Genomic DNA, 16,929 nt, shown 5'->3' with positions numbered 1-16,929 from the left:
TCTTCAAAGCCAGCAGTTCCTGTAAATTTATAGTATACAAATATCGGGGTTCAATGCAAGGTGTATGCCTAAATAGCAAAAAGTGGCTGTTCGTTTTAACAGAAATGCACCTTCCCAATTCTGTCACAACTCTGTCATAGCCTGCGCTTCTAATTTTGAAAAAATGTAGTCGAGCCAGAGAAATTGAAAGGCTCTCAATATGTATACATTAGAAGAAAGGCAGGAGAGAGGGGATAAACTCTGGAATTCGTTGCCGGAGAGCGTGGTGAAGGCGGTTAGCTTGGCAGAGTTTAAAAAGGGTTTGGACAGTTTCCTAAAGGACAAGTCCACAGACCGCTACTAAATGAACTTGGGAAAAATCCACAATTTCGGGAATAACATGTATAGAATGTCTATGCGTTTGGGAAGCTTGCCAGGTGTCCTTGACCTGGATTGGCTGCTGTCGGGGACAGGATGCTGGGCTCGATGGGCCTTTGGTCTTTTCCCAGTATGGCATTACTTATGTACTTATGATAAGAGATGTTTAAATACCTCTGTAGCATTAATGTACAGGAGGTGAGCCTCTTTCAAATGAAGGAAAACTCAGGAATGAGGGGGCATAGGATGAAGTTAAGAGGTTATAGGCTCAGGAGTAATCTAAGGAAAGGGTAGTGAATGCGTGGAATTGCCTCCCGGTGGAAGTGGTGGAGTCAAAGACTGTGTCTGAATTTAGGAAACCACGGGACAAGCACATGGGATCTCTTAGGGAGAGGATGAGATAGTGGTTGCCATAGATGGGCAGACTGGATGGGCCATTTGGCTCTTATCTGCCATCAAGTTTCTATGTTTCTTAACCCAGGTATCTGGACTGGTCTGGAGTGCCGATAAGAAATAGCAAATTAAACAAGGTGAAATCACTGGCAGATTCCATATTATAGCTTTTACTCAAGAGTACAGTCAACTTCCACTCTAAAGCATGTGCCACAAGCCCTGACTGCATCACCACAAAGCGACTAGCCCCACTTACCTGCCCAATCTGTACGTGGGTATCTTCAGTGGAGTGCACATAGGACCCCATGAGCTCCTTCATGTGCTGCAGGTTCACCTCTTCAATTGTCTGGAACCTCTAATACAGGGAAAAGGGGAGACCCTGAGAAAACGGAGAGCACATGCAACTTCATTGCCTCCCTCATTCCCACTGCTCAGGGTTTGGGTTTTTTTAGGGGAGGAGGGGGGTGTAAGAACTAGAACTGCAGAGCTTACTGCAGGGTAGGCCTAAGGGAGTTTATAGTGGGGAAGAGTGCATCTTGTCAGACATCACCACTGAAAAATGATATTTCCCGCCAAATAATCATGGAGTAGCAGAACAAAATGAAGCAGGGATCTGCAAATGGTCAAGCAGTGCAGATAAGCAGACCACACAAACAAGTGGGGTAATAGGCAATTTATTAGAGTAGTATAACATTTCCTGCTTGATGTCCCAGAAAAGAGTGGGGGGGGGGGGGGGGGGGGGAGGAGAAGAGGGTGCTCTCTGTCAGGGTTCTTCCATAGTCTCTTTGTGTCAACAACTGAGATCTCTTTCTGATAAACACAATTTCTGGCTTCAGTGTCTGTCTGTGCAGGCTCAGCCCTTGAAGAAGGCCAGAGACTCTGCCAAGAGATGGCCTGCCAGTGCCAGGACTTCAGCTACTGAAGCACAGGGGAACTGAGGTTACTGAAATCTACTTTCAGTATAAAAAGGGAGGTGGGCTCAGAGTTCACTTCCTGTGGGGCACAGGTGGAGCATTAGTCTGCAAAACCCAGGGGAAAGGAGAAACAGAAGAAACGTTTGGGAAGCTTGCCAGGTGCCTTGGCCTGGATTGGCCGCTGTCGTGGACAGGATGCTGGGCTCGATGGACCTTTGGTCTTTTCCCAGTGTGGCATTACTTATGTACTTATTAATGAGATAGTGCCTTAACCACTTCACTGCTGGTGCTGCTCATTCCCCAGCTGACATTCTTTGTACATACCTGAGCAGACTCCACCATTTTCTGTTCAAACTCTGCTCGAACCATGTTGTATTTCTGCGCTGAAGCCCCAAGAACAGACCCAGCTTTCTTGGCCTTCAGCTCTGCCTGTGGGAGAAAGAGCACCATAGGCAGATATGTCTAACACCCAGAAGGACCCTGGCTATAAATGCCTTGGCCAGTAGCCCAAAGAACAGGTAGCCATGCAGCCGGATCACCTGGAAGTGACAGTACATCACCAAGGCAGCAAATCTTGCCAGCCTTACTATAACCCTTACAGCACATCTCACCTTATCCAGCTCCTTCTGACTGGCTCCTTCCTTCCTCAAGCGCTCATACTCCAGACACTTGCTGTAGTAGTTCTCCTTGGCTTTGTGCAGGACTTGGGAGCTGCTGTGCAGAGCCTGCATCGCTTCCAAGGTCCCCGAAGCTTCCTCCTTGCACTGACCAGAGTCAGAGCACGAGAGTCAAAGGAAGTGGTAACATCATCATCCCCAATTGATAGTTGGCCACGTCCCATCCTCCCTCTCTTTAAACTCATCCCAATTGCCCCCCCCCCCCCACCCTGAGCTGCCAAGGGGCCGAACTCAGCGGGAGATTTAGAGTCCACCCCTAGCCCACCGGCTCCGCCCCTCCCTGCCCCCACCCATTGCTCCATCCAGCTGCACCTAGAACTCCACCCAATTCTCTGCCCCAGCACAGCTGATTCACAGCCAGCAGATACAGGTGTGGTCTTCCCTGTCCAGCAGCAGCAGAAAACACCGTCATACATAGTAACATAGTAACATAGTAGATGACGGCAGAAAAAGACCTGTACGGTCCATCCAGTCTGCCCAACAATAAAACATTTCCTGCTGCTGTGGGATCAGTGGTAGCAGGAGATGGTGCTTTATGAAGGCACTTCCTGCTGTCGCTGGACAGGAGGCCACTCAACAGAAGATCCCGATTTCTTGGCGAGAAATGACCAATGAAAGCAGGAGACTTGGCAGGTCTGCTACTCTGCTTATTGTACCCACCCTTCCCGTATCTGACTACCCCCCCTACTCCCACCCAGCCTCCACCCTCCCCACCACCAATACCTTCTTGTGAACTTTAAGCTGCTCCTCCCCATAGCGATTAATTTCCTTGATCAAGTCCTGGAGTTTCTTCATCAGCTCCATGTGACAGAGAGAGAACTTGTCTGAGGAAACCCGGAAAACATCCCACATAGGAGCAAAGGTGCTGGGAAAAAACACCCCAAAGTCCGCCATTTACATCCAAATCAAACAATATTCCATCAGACAGAATCAACTCCTTGTCCTTACCGGAGTCATCTGGACCAGGACTGGCGTTAGACATTCAGGGGCCCAGGGCAGAAACTGGGAAGGAGGCCCCAAAGCTGGTCTTCAGCCTAGGACTTCTTCAGCTTGAGACAGGTTTAGGGGTCCCCTGTAGTATGGGGGACCCAGGGCAATTGCCCTGTTTAGGACCCCCTAATGCTGGCCCTGATCAGGACTTATGCTGTAGTAGCATGACTGTGGGAAACAGCAGGGGTAAATGCATGTGGACCTATGTGTAAGTGTTTTTTAGATTGAAGCTAATTAGGCGATTACAGGATCTTCTTACTTTTTCTAACTTTAAACTGACCCAAGTATAGTCATGCCATGTTTTCATTATTGTAATGGCCTTTTAATAGGCTTGTGTGGAGGTCTTCTAAAAGCTCTACAGGTTGCTCAAAATGCTTTAGCTTGGATTCTTTAGGGTTACCCTTGGCACATACATATTTCCCCAACCTTGAACACTCTTCACTGGCTTCCTATTACATAGTAACATAGTAGAGGACGGCAGATAAAGAGACCTGTATGGTCCATCTAGTCTGCCCAACAAGATAAACTCATTACATATGGTATATGAGCATACCTGATCTTGGTTTGTCCTTGCCATTTTCAGGGCATAGACTGTAGAAGTCTGCCCAGCACTGTCTTCGTTCTAAAATTTCTGAAGATAACATCAAAGCCCCTGAAAAGCTCAACTCCAGCCCACCCAAATCTATTCAGCCACGATCAGGGCATAGATCATAGAAGGTCTGCCCAGCACTGGCTTTGCTTCCCAATTACAGGTGTTTCCTCCTAATCTCTGCAAAGCTTCTGTGGATCCATTCTTTCTAAACAAAGGAATCCTGTTTCCTTTGTGTGTTTATCCCACACACTTTTGAACTCTTGTTACCACTTTCATCTCAACCACCTCCTGCGGGAAGGCATTCCAGGTATCTACCACCCTCTCCGTGAAAAAAATACTTTCCAACATTATTCCCGAGTCTGCACCCTTTCAACCTCAATTTAGAGAATTGTGTTTAAAATTTTATTGTTAGTTTTTACGGTATGGAATAACTTGGTTTCTCCCTTGATTGCATCAACTTTATGAATGTTATCAATCTTCTACAGCTATGAGGTCTTCCCATGCAAACTTTTTGATGACCCATCGTTTAAGGTTATTAAATTAGATAAGTGTTATACATCAACTTTTAAGGTCTGAGGACTTATAAGATCTATAACAGCTGTTGATTAGTTTAAGCAAGAACTAAAAAAAACAAAACTTTATTGTTCCTGGAAGCATATGGTGACTAAGTCATCTTTAGATGGCAGATAGATTAAATATTTTGGAACGTACAGTGATGAATACCTTTTAAAGAAGGAGACAGCTTTATTGTTGTTTATATGATGATGTCCTATACAATTTATATTGTTTTTTGTTATTGTTGACATATTGTTGATGTTTTAATTGTAAGCCGCCTAGAACATTATGGATTGAGCGGGTAATAAATATTTTAAATAAACACCTCTCCTTCTGTGAGCTAAACATGCATGCTGTGTGTCAGAATAAAGCAGGGGAAGGGGGGTGCGTGAGAGAAAAGGATACTCAAGGGATGTGCATGTGTGTAATATGCTTCTTTTACCTGAGCTATATATGCATGCTGTGTAGACATACCTTGTATACTCGATATTTATCATCAAATTAAATGCATACATATAATACACGTCTTACCCGAGCTGGCTGCTGTTACTGGCCATTTTGGATAATTTAGCCATGGATTTAGAATATGCCTCCTCGATGGCAGCCCTTTAATGAAAGTAAAAGGCAAAAAAAAAAAAAGGACCATCACTCAGTGAACAAACATGCTGAAACCTTAACCACCACTGCACCCTACCCCCACCCCAACAGAAATACACTGGCAGAGCTTTGTATACTACCCCAGAGAAAGTGGGGTGCTACAAGGCAGACATGAGGTGCATTAGCTGAAAGCTGTGTGTGTTTGGGGGTGGAGGGGGTCTCAAGTACTGGAACAGCAGGGAGTGATGCAGGGCAGGAGTGAGGTGCACTGGTAGTATTGGATGGAAACTGGAGGCAAACAAGGAATGAAATTCTACAGCACATTTATTTCATTTATATCCCACATTATCCCAATAGTTCAGGATCAATGTGGCCAACAACATTGTAATTAACAGTGCAAAAAGTGATGAAGGATAGTATACATTAAGTAGTAATAACAAAATAAATGAGGATCGAGTATTTATAATATGTAACATGGCTATCGATATATATTAAGGGTTCAGCATTCAAAAGGACTCACATAGCCAGCTTTGGTACTAACCACACAAGGGCTTTTTTTTCCAAAATTTTGCAACAGCCAAAAGCATAACTTTTGGTTGGCCCTCCTGTCTGATAGATGGGTACATATTTCCAAGAAGGCAAGTTAAGAGGCCAAAATGAATGTGACTACTGGTGATGTGAACAGCTATCCACACACTATGCACTAAGCAAGAATGAACAGCCAGCCATTTTACCCATTTAAATTTAGGATAGAATAGTCAGTGGAAAGAGCCACTGAATATCAGGCATAAAGCTAAGTAGATAAAGACATCAGTGTAAAATGAAGCAAAAGATCAAACACAGTACCTCTCTCTCACAAAGTCTGCCAGTTCCTTGGTGGAGACATGGCCCTGCTTCATGTTCTGATACAGAACTCCAAAGCCAGTGTTCTTATCTCCCTGCACAGAAACAGACAGAGCCCTGCTTTAGTCACAGCCTGGGCAATTACAAGAGCCCATGGGCACACAACTCAGTCCCCCTGGCTTTTCTGCTAATAAGGATGCCAACCCACACCCATCCAGTCTCCCCATATTAAACTCCTGTCATGCACTTATTCCCTCCTCAAGATAATGTCCAGCTTCTCACCCTGTCCCACAGTTTTTTACTTAGAGACAACCAAAACATCCAACCAGCTGCAGGAAACAGCTTGCCCTGGAGGAACCTGGGACAGATGCATGGCTGCTTGAACGGTTTCTTACTTCTAGTTACTGTGTGCACCCAAGTGTGTAAACAGAGAAAGCCAGTGTGCCACCACCTCAAAGATTCTCTCCTTTCCCTGTATGAACACAAGCTTTGTTTCAATATAGCCACATGCCCATTGCAGGTCTTCCCCCTTCTGCTTTCTCTTCCGTCCTAGTATAGTTTGTTCCATGCTTTAATTCATGGTGGTCTCCTTCAGTTCTTTTTACAAGAGGGTTCTGTAAATTGGTCTCCTCCTGTCTGTGCATTACGCCACGTTTGTGCATCTCTGACACTTGCATTCATCAACCCATAAAGATACAGGTGCACACAGATTGCATTGCAGATGGATTTTACCAATATAAGATGGCAGGGGGGAGGGGAGTCTCCTGAAATCTGCCTCCCACTGTCTGCATAAAAGCACTAGGACCACAAAGGAAGGGGTGAGGGGCTGGCAAAGCTGGAATTCTGCAGGATTTTCCTTTACAGCATAAACTTTGCATCTCCTGTAAACAGAATTCCAAAGCACCAGGCAGCCCAGATTTTTCAAGGGAACTTCATAGGGAGTTTCCCCCCTTACACCGCTGCCAGACTCTACATACATGTTAAAAAATGCTCCAATAGAAATCAATTTCCATAAGAATATTTACCTAGGTTAAGTAATCCCGACTGAAATGGAACCTTCTGAAACGTAAGTAATGCACTTGCGGGCTTCTATAATGCACATACTTGAAACCATATTAACAACAACAACAAAAAAAAGAACACTCCCCTGGATGTGTTTTTTTTTTTTTTGGGGGGGGGGGGGGGGTTGCTTTTCCCTTTTGCCTCCATTGGACCACCTGTGCAAATATGTACAAAATGCAGGGATGCACAACACATACACACTTTGAAGCCATCAACGGTCAAAAGAAAAATAGCGGAGAGGGTGCCATTTGAAATCTTAATAACAAGACAGAAAAGAACCACATCAAAACATTTTCAAGGAGTAATTAGCCCGCTTAGTTATACCACAGGAAAAGAGGCACATACAGGAAGCAAACCTTAGGTATAGAGGAAAGGGCTGATGCAGAAAGCTAAGCAGCTTCTACTGCGAATTAATGAAAACAAAAGATACTGCAGCCATGCAGCAAGTAGTGAGTATGCACATAACTGACACATTAAATGAAACACACACAGCAGTATTTATTTAGATTTTGCTCACACCTTTTTCAGTAGTAGCTCAAGGTGAGTTACATTCAGGTACACTGGATATTTCTCTGTCCCAGGAGGGCTCACAATCTAAGTCTGTACCTGAGGCAATGGAGGGTTAAGTGACTTGCCCAAGATCACAAGGAGCAGCAGCGGGATTCGAACCGGCCACCTCTGGATTGCAAGAGTGGTGGCTCTAACTACTAGGCCACTCCTCCAGTGAGCTGCAGCTCACTGTGAAACACACCCCTTCCTGAAAGTGCACGAGAGCCAATTGGTTCACTCATTGACTGGAAGGGTAACAAAACAAAAACACATGCTGTCACAAGTCAGGAACCCTCCTGCCCCCAATCATTTTCTGTATCAACCAACTGTCCCAGGTGTCCAACGGCAACCCCTCTGTCCCCTGACCCAAAACCCCTGCCCTCAAAATAAATAAAATCCTTCATGTCTAGCAGCACCCCCCTCAAATCCCCCTCCTGGCCTCCACAGGTGGTACCTATAAAAGAAGCAGGGGCAACACCTATTCGCTCCTGCCTTGGCACTGCCATCTTAGAAAATGGTGGTGCTTGACCCCACTCACTGTATCTTGGGATGCACCACATGGGAGTCAGTCTGACAAACAAGGGAATTTTTCCCTTATTTGGTAGTCTCTGCCCACATTACCAAATAAGAGAGGAGTGTGGTAGCCGTGTTAGTCCACTCTTAAAGTTATCAATAGAAATCAAACAAAATAAAACATGGAAAAGAAAATAAGATGATACCTTTTTTATTGGACATAACTTAATACATTTCTTGATTAGCTTTCGAAGGTTGCCCTTCTTCGTCAGATCGGAAATAAGCAAATGTGCTAGCTGACAGTGTATATAAGTGAAAACATTCAAGCATTACTATGACAGTCTGACAGGGTGGGAGGATGGGGGTGGGTAGGAGGTATGCATGGGGACATCAAAGCATAGCATACCACAGGATGGGTGTGGATAGGTGAGGGGTGGGGTGATCAACACCTTGTGAACCAACTTAAAGAGGACCTACATAACATCCAAGGAGAAAAACAATACATTGCTATCCGCAAAAAGGAAATAAAGCTATATTCTCTTCTTCAAAATCAGAGAGAGAGAAACTGCTTATCCTTGAATAGCTACAGCTCTGCAGAACCAACATCCCCAGACACCTTGGAGACACATCTGAGGCATGTGACAATCAGAGCCCAAACAAACCAGGGAATACTGATCACACCTTTACATATGCAAACCAAATGGGGATAATAAACCTCTCGAACCATCAATTATCACAGCATGAGGTATCTGTGCTATCCAAAGGGCTCTCATTCTGCCCATCCAGGAAACTAGATGAACTCCAACTATACTCAGACCTAGAAGAATTCTTTAGAAAAATGCGCCTTAAAACACATTTCTATACTAAAGGGACACCAAACAGACCGGAATACAGTCTTAAACAAAAGAACACTTATTTCACCCCACAGGAGGGACAAAACTACAAGCTGGATAATTACATAGAAAGTTTCAGACATAGGGTGAAATCCCAACTTTCCAACAAACAAAAGAGAATCCTGTACAATCTTAGCCCACCAGAAAGAGCGGCCATAAGAACCCTACAAACTAACGAACGCATTATCATGAAACCCGCAGACAAAGGAGGCGCAGTGGTAATTATGGACATACAAAAATACATTGAAGAGGGGCACAGACAGCTCTCAGACAATAAATACTACAGGAAACTAACTGAGGACCCCACACAGGATTACACAAAACAGCTGAAAGACCTTATCAAAACATTTCCTACACAAGCGCAACCTCACCTAAAGAAACTCATACCAAACCAGCCTGCTGTGGGCACATTCTACATGCTACCCAAGATCCACAAACCGGGAAACCCTGGCAGACCAATCATATCAGGTATTGGCACACTCACGGAAGAAATATCTGGATTCATAGAGAGAATTCTGAAACCTCTCGTACACAAAACTAAGCTTCATACAAGACACCACAGACTTTCTGATTAAATTGAAAAATATCAAGCAACTACCACCTAACACCCTTCTGGTCACTATGGATGTAGAATCACTATACAGCAACATTCCACATGCGGATGGCATAGCTGCATGTGGAAGACTCCTAAAAAAATCCACACTGGACCATCAATACTCACCAGAAACTATTACAAATTAATCAAATTCATTTTAACTCACAACTACTTCCGCTTTAACAATGATATCTATCTACAAATAATGGGCACTGCGATGGGCACCAGGACAGCACCCCAATATGCCAACCTTTTTATGGCTGAGCTGGAAGAGACATTTCTGAATACACACCAGACCAAACCTCTAAAATACTACCGGTACATCGATGACATTTTTTATGATTTGGACAGAGGGTGAAGAAACTCTGAAACAATTTTATTCTGCCTTCAATACATACCATCCTACAATCAGATTCAAAATTGACTACTCCCCAGAAAAAGTCAATTTTTTGGACACCACGGTCTCAATCAGTGATGGCTGTATACAAACATCTATATACAAGAAACCCACAGACAGATGCAGCTACCTCCACAACTACAGCTTACATCCTTCACATACAAAAAGATCCATCATTTACAGCCAAGCCACAAGATACCACCGTATCTGCTCTGACCCAGGGGACAGAGACAGACACCTTAAAAGCCTGACTGCATCCTTCAAACAGAAAGGCTACAACCCCAAAATAATCTCCAAGAATATAGACTCCTCCCTCAAAACACCCAGGGAGAATCTGCTACAGTACAAGGAGAAAAAATCCACAGACAGAATCACCCTTGTAGTGACATACAATCCAGAGCTGGAAAAACTGAGGAAAATCATAAGAGATCTACAACCTATACTCCAGGAGGATGAATTACTGAAAGAGATATTCCCATCCCCACCAGTACTGGCCTTCCGACAGCCACCCAACTTAAAACACAAGCTAATCAGAAGTAACTTCCATCACAGACTGAAAAGGAACAGAAGGGCACACTTCCCTGTAATTTATCCAGTTGCAAACTATGCCAAAATATTTCACAGGACCCCAAAGTCATCCACAAAGGAAAGATATTCAACATAAAGGGATCTTTCACTTGCTCATCTACCAATGTGGTATATATCATTCAGTGTAAAAAATGTAATGAAGGATGCTATATTGGAGAAACAGGCCAGATGCTTAAGACAAGATTCAATTTACATAGACATCACATGAACAATGCTGGTGCCAGTAGGGTTCCCACACCTGTTGGTCAACATTTTACAGGACCAGGACACTGTACCAGTGACTTCACAGTGAGAATCCTGAAAGGTAACTTTAAAACCATACAAGAACGTAAGACCTTTGAAGTCAGAATGATTGAATATTTTAACACCCAACAGAAAGGACTTAACAAGGATCTGGGGTTCCTAGCCCATTATAAACCATAAAGCTGTATGTCTCTGTTGATCACCCCACTCCTCACCTATCCACACCCATCCTGTGGTATGCTATGCTTTGATGTCCCCATGCATACCTCCTACCCACCCCCATCCTCCCACCCTGTCAGACTGTCATAGTAATGCTTGAATGTTTTCACTTATATACCTGTCAGCTAGCACATTTGCTTATTTCCGATCTGACGAAGGGCAACCTTCGAAAGCTAATCAAGAAATGTATTAAGTTATGTCCAATAAAAAAGGTATCATCTTATTTTCTTTTCCATGTTTTATTTTGTTTGATTTCTATTGATAACCAAATAAGAGAAAAATTCTTATACAGCAGACAGGTCCTGCTTGGTCCATCCCAGGACGCACCAGGCAAGGTCAGTGCTGCAATGTTCCACGATGGCAGTGCTGGGACGGGACCGAGTTGGAATGCTCCTACCTCTTAAAAGGTATGCTCCTGGGGGGTCTGAGGGGTTGAGGTTGCTGCTAGACATCAAGTAAACAGCTGATGCAGAAAGCTAACTGGGGCCATGCACACACACCATAATAGTCAGACATACACTCCAAAGTCTGTGTGCTGTGTGAACTACTCTATTTCTGCACTTTATTGATATAACCTTAATTCCTACAAGACAAGGAAAAAGGTATTAGGGAGACCTATCATCCACAATCCCAATAAATAATCTTGGGGCCAAGGCTGGTTTAAGGAGTTGTACTGCCCAGAGTTACATTGTAATATGAACTGAAGGTGAGCCAGTGAGGCAGGCTTTTTGGCATCCTTGAGCTTCAGTGCTTCAACTGGCTCATACCTTAAGACAATCCTGCTTGGGGCAAACTCAAAGGAGCTGCCCTAAATTGAGCCAGCCAGTGAAGGCATGCAGACAAGGAAATGGACTGGAGAAAGAAGTATCATCAGAGGCCTCATGAGGCAACACTGTGCCAGCAGGCCCCATTGCTATGGAAACAAGTTGCCTGGTTACATGTGCCCCCTCAAGGCATACAAAAGGCTTTAGGCTCACATCAGTCACACATTAGTTTCATCACTCCTTCCTGCCATCATTCCTCCCCCACCCTCACCATGCACAAAAGGACCACCATAGGTTTTTTTGTTTTGCTTATAATTTTAATGTACAAGAACCAAACTTTAAAGAAAAGCACTTCTAACAATCTTTAATCAAAAAATTTACATTACCATTACATAAATAATAATGTGCTACCTAACCCACAAAATGAGGAAAAACACCAACTAAGAAATAACCTCCAAAGCCTATAGGAGGTTCTCACTTTCAAAATAGAAAATAGAAAAATGAAAGTAGTCTAAGAGCAGAAAATCAAAATCCAATCCTAAACTTAATTTCCAACATCAACAGCTTCATCCCCTGGAGTCTGAACGGGAAGCAACTGCTTCTTACAATCTACGAAAAATTATAGTTCCCTCAGCACTAAAGAAAACATCTTATAGAATAAATCATTATCAAATTTACACGGAAAACACAGATGAAGTGCTCTACTGAGAACCTGAATTCCTTGTCAGAGCACTAAAAATGTTTCCCATTTTTGAGTAACTAGCTAAATCTGGAAAAATCCATAATTTTTGTCCCATAGAGTATTTTCACTTTTTAAATATAAACACAAAATGTGATTACGGTCCCGAGGAAACACAAAGGTAATCAACGTAGCACGAAAAACCACTTCAGAATCTGAATGTTCCAAAAAAGCTGTTAAGTCCAAACTACATAAGAACATAGGAGTAGCCATACCGGGTCAGACCAATGGTCCATCTAGCCCAGTATCTTGTTTCCCAAACAGTGGCCAAGCCAGGTCACAAGTACCTGGCAGGAACCCAAATCGTGGCAACACTCCATACTACAAATCCCAGGGCAAGCAGTTGCTTCCAATGTCTGACTCAATAGAAGACTATGGACTTTTCCTCCAAGAATTTGTCCAAACTTTTTTTTAAACCCAGATACACTAACCGCTGTTACTACATCCTCTGGCAAAGAGTTCCAGAGCTTAACTATTTATGGAGTGAAAAAATATTTGCTCCTATTTGTTTTAAAAGTATTTCCATGTAACTTCCTCGAGTGTCCCCTAGTCTTTGTACTTTTGGAACGAGTAAACCAGTGAACTCTACACTGCAAGGGCTACCTATTAGACCCTTTCACACAGACTATCAACTCATAAAGTTATATTCATGTCAGACATCACCTGGTCAACATGGAGACAAACAAAATCCTACAAACATCACATCAAACAAGCAAAATCAAAGTTTTACAGCACCTACATAGGATCAGAAATATCTCACACACTGCTAACTCTGAAACTGCCATCTTGACCACTCCCATCCCCCAGTTTTTTAGATTATATTTACTACATCTCTGGGGCCTCACCAAAATAAGTTAGCAGCACAGAACATGCCTCCACCACCCAAGCAGTCGGGGGATGCGAGTGTCTCATTCACATGCCTTTCTTCCTATTTATAAAAAGGCATGAAACAAGCACAGATCATCACCAAGCTTCAATCTAACACCTGAATTCTCAACAACTGACGCCTACTGACTGCACTACAGCATGTGAGATCAGCAATAGGAGGACAGGGGAGATGGCCACAGTGTGCAATATATTTATTTGAGAAATTACTTACTTAACCCTTATTTCTGAATCAAATTTAACATGTTTTCCAAAAAATACTGTCAAAGTCAGATATTGTTTGGGGACAGCACATTTGAGGTCTGTCATAAAACGCCTAGCCACCCGCCTGGGGTTAACCCGCAGTCACTTAGAGGGTCTACCCCAGAACAGCTCAGGTCCGCCTGCACCTGCCGATTGTGTTCTACACTAGTACCCTCCTCCCACCAACTGAGTCACAACCGCCTATAGGCAAGTCTCCAATTATCCCCAGTGAGTTCTAGGTTTCTGAAGCCACACTCCCAGTGGTCCCCCAGTTCCCAGAAAGCACTCACAAACCCAACACACAAACCATCAGGATTCTTTTATCAGTCCAGAAAGGCAGAACGAACAAACAAATGTGTTTATTCTCAGAACTTGAACAGTGGACAAAGAAATTGTGCAATTAGCAAACTGTGATTCATTTTTCAGTTACTTGTTAATTAGAAAAACTAACTAAACTTTTGCATACTTCCTAGAAAGTACCTGGGGAGATTAGGACATACCAATAATGAGCTTCATTTCGCTGAAATATTGTCCAATGATATAGAGATTAGGACATATACAGCTGTTCACCAGTTATCAAATATAACTGGGGTTTTTTATTTTTACAGGGCTTCAGCAAAGAGCTTTCTCTCTCTTCTCCCAGGCAGAAATTGAACTGAAAACCAGCAATGTCCAAATGAGATGAGCTCCTGGGCCAATCAGAGCCCACTAAACAAGATTTCAAATACATACTGCTTCTTGTTTCCTGTTTGTGGAAAACTAAAGAAAAAACACTCTGGGTCCTTTTACTACAGTGCGCTGAAAAATGGCCTGCGGTAGTGTAGATGCATGCTTTGGGCACACGCAGAATAATTTTTTTGCACTCCTACAAAAAAATGCCTTTTTAAAATTTTTGCCGAAAATGGACGTGCGGCAAAATGAAAATTGCCGCGTGTTCATTTTGGGTCTGAGACCTTGCCGCAAGCCATTGACCTAGTGGTAAGGTCTCACACGGTAACTGGGTGGTAATGGTCTACGCGCGTCAGAAAATAAAAAAAAATTTTCAGACGAGCATAGCAGACATACACCAAAATTGAAATCAACGCAAGGGCCACACGGTAACCAGGCAGTAACTCCAATTTTGGGCACGTTGGGTACGCATAGGCGCCTAAGCAGCATAGTAAAAGGGCCCCTCAGTTCTCTATAACAGCTTTACAGCAAAGAAACCCATCTGCTGGCCAAAACAGGAGGAATACACTTCACGACATAATTAAAACAGGAAAATATCTAACACATTTTACAGGCCTAAAACACAGTTTCTTCACAGAGCCTCTACATTGCATACATGTGATTATGTTTATTAAAACTATACTATCTTTCTTGTCAGGAACACCAAAGCAGTTTATAATCTGAAAACAAAGCAGGTTAAAGAAGTGAAATAACTTAGTTACTAAAAATGTGATTTATACACACAGAGCCAAGGATGTCTGCCACAGTAAAACAGTAAATGACAGCAGATAAAAGCCACCATGGTGCATCCAGTCTGCCCAGAAAGGTGGCCAGAGTTGCACCTGCTGCTCCATACATGATACCCCTTTCTATGCTCTTTTCATTTGTTTTTTTTTGTGTGCGAGTCAGTTCTGTTTTATTTGAGTGGAAATACTTAATACTTATTCAATCCTCTTCCCATATAAGGAAGGGAACTTCTGTGAATCCCACACTTACTTGAATTGTATCACTGTTTTCATCCCTACCACCTCCTGTGGAAGAGCATTCCAGGTATTCAACCAGCCCCTCTGTGAAAAAGTATCACCTGATGCTGAATTTGTTTCCCTCCTTGCAACTTCATCTCATGTCCTCTTAGTTCTATAGTCTCTCCATTTTTGCATAATTGTTCGATACCTTTCAAGTATTTAAACATCTGTATCATATCTCCCCAGAATATACATATTCAAGTCTCTTATTTTCTGGTGGAGACTCCATACCACTTTGGTCACTTTCCTCTGAACCACTTTGAGTCTTTACGTCCTTAGCAAGATAGGGCATCCAACATTGATCAGTACTCCAAATGTGATCTCACCAACTGCATGTACAAGAGCATCATCACCTCCTTTGCCATTATCCTTCTTGCCTTTGACACTGCCTGAACACATTGTTTGCCACCTTGAGATCTTCAGACACTATTACCAAGGTCTCTTTCCTGGTCTGTGCACTGCAGTCTCGCCTCCTATTGCATACAAATCATTTGTATTTCTGCACCTCAAATGCATCATCCTATATTTCTTCACATTAAAGCTTAATTGCATTTGCCCAAGTGTTTAATTGTTGTTTATTATTTAAGCCTGCCACACCTTCCAAGGTTTCTATTCTGTTGCTAATCCTCGAGTCATCCTCTAAAAGGCACACTTTTCCTTCTAACCCTTTGCCAAAACACTGAACAGAATTGGCCCCAGGCCGGATCTCAGAGGTACTTCATTAATCACCTTTCTTTCTTACAAGCAAATTCCATTTACAACCATCCTCCATCACCTGTTAACCAATTTCTGATTCACTTTGAATCCCTTCCTCAAGCTGCTCAATTCATTCATGAGCTTTCTATAAGGAACAGTGTTAAAAGGCTTGGCTGAAATCTAAGTAGTCAGTAGAAATGTAAGGGTTTCAATGAAATCAACCTGGTGTGGGTAAATCAACAGTTTCCAACAATCCCACCAGACTAAAAAATATATAACACAGCTAAAAGAACTTTTTTTTGTTATTTTTAAATTGCAGTGCTCAGTAGTGCTATAGTGTCCTTTGGACCAGAGATATTTGGTCTAAAGGACACTACAGCACTACTGAGCACTGCAATTTAAAAATAACAAAAAAAGGTTCTTTAGCTGGGTTATATATTTTTTTAGTCTGGTGGAATTGTTGGAAACTGAAATCTAAGTAGACCATATCCAGTGCATGTCCTCAATCCATTCTTTTACCACCCAAAAAAATTCAACCAGATTTGTTTGCCACAATCCACCTTTGGTGAAGCCATACTGCCTTGAAATCTTGCATCACACTGGATTGCAAAAATTTCACTAGCTTCTCCTTCAGCAGCATATCCATTACCTTTCCCACCACCAAAGTTCTTAGCAGTCTGTAGTTTCCCACCTCTTCTGGGAATGCCTTGTGAATAGGGATCTACTAAACATCTTTTAGAGGACCTGCCAACAGCTCGACTCCCTCAGTATCCTGGGATGTATCTCATCAAGGCCCTCATGATCAAAAGCAAACGCTGGTGCTAGAGGCTGTTAGCACCGTACTAGCGCCGGCATTTCATAGCCCCGCATGATCAGAGCCCTCGAGCGCGTG

The 16,929-nt window shown here is 43.1% G+C and overlaps 1 protein-coding gene across 5 annotated transcripts in view; it reads right to left on the bottom strand.

Moving 5' to 3' along the window:
- The window catches only part of FCHO1 (FCH and mu domain containing endocytic adaptor 1), a 94,273-nt gene that overhangs the window by 40,141 nt on the left and 37,203 nt on the right, over window positions 1–16,929 (bottom strand). For all 5 annotated transcript variants that reach the window (XM_030217910.1, XM_030217908.1, XM_030217912.1 and 2 more), the window contains exons 4-9: window positions 5,922–6,013; window positions 5,010–5,084; window positions 3,065–3,206; window positions 2,276–2,428; window positions 1,989–2,093; window positions 1,007–1,105 (exon numbers count right to left, since the gene is read on the bottom strand). In XM_030217910.1, the coding sequence (XP_030073770.1) occupies window positions 1,007–1,105; window positions 1,989–2,093; window positions 2,276–2,428; window positions 3,065–3,206; window positions 5,010–5,084; window positions 5,922–6,013 (666 nt within the window). The remainder of the gene's footprint in view (window positions 1–1,006; window positions 1,106–1,988; window positions 2,094–2,275; window positions 2,429–3,064; window positions 3,207–5,009; window positions 5,085–5,921; window positions 6,014–16,929) is intronic.

The sequence above is a fragment of the Microcaecilia unicolor genome, chromosome 11, assembly GCF_901765095.1.
Source record: "Microcaecilia unicolor chromosome 11, aMicUni1.1, whole genome shotgun sequence".
NCBI lineage: Eukaryota > Metazoa > Chordata > Amphibia > Gymnophiona > Siphonopidae > Microcaecilia > Microcaecilia unicolor.
Note: the sequence above shows the minus strand (reverse complement) of the source record. Positions and strands in the feature narration are given on the sequence as shown.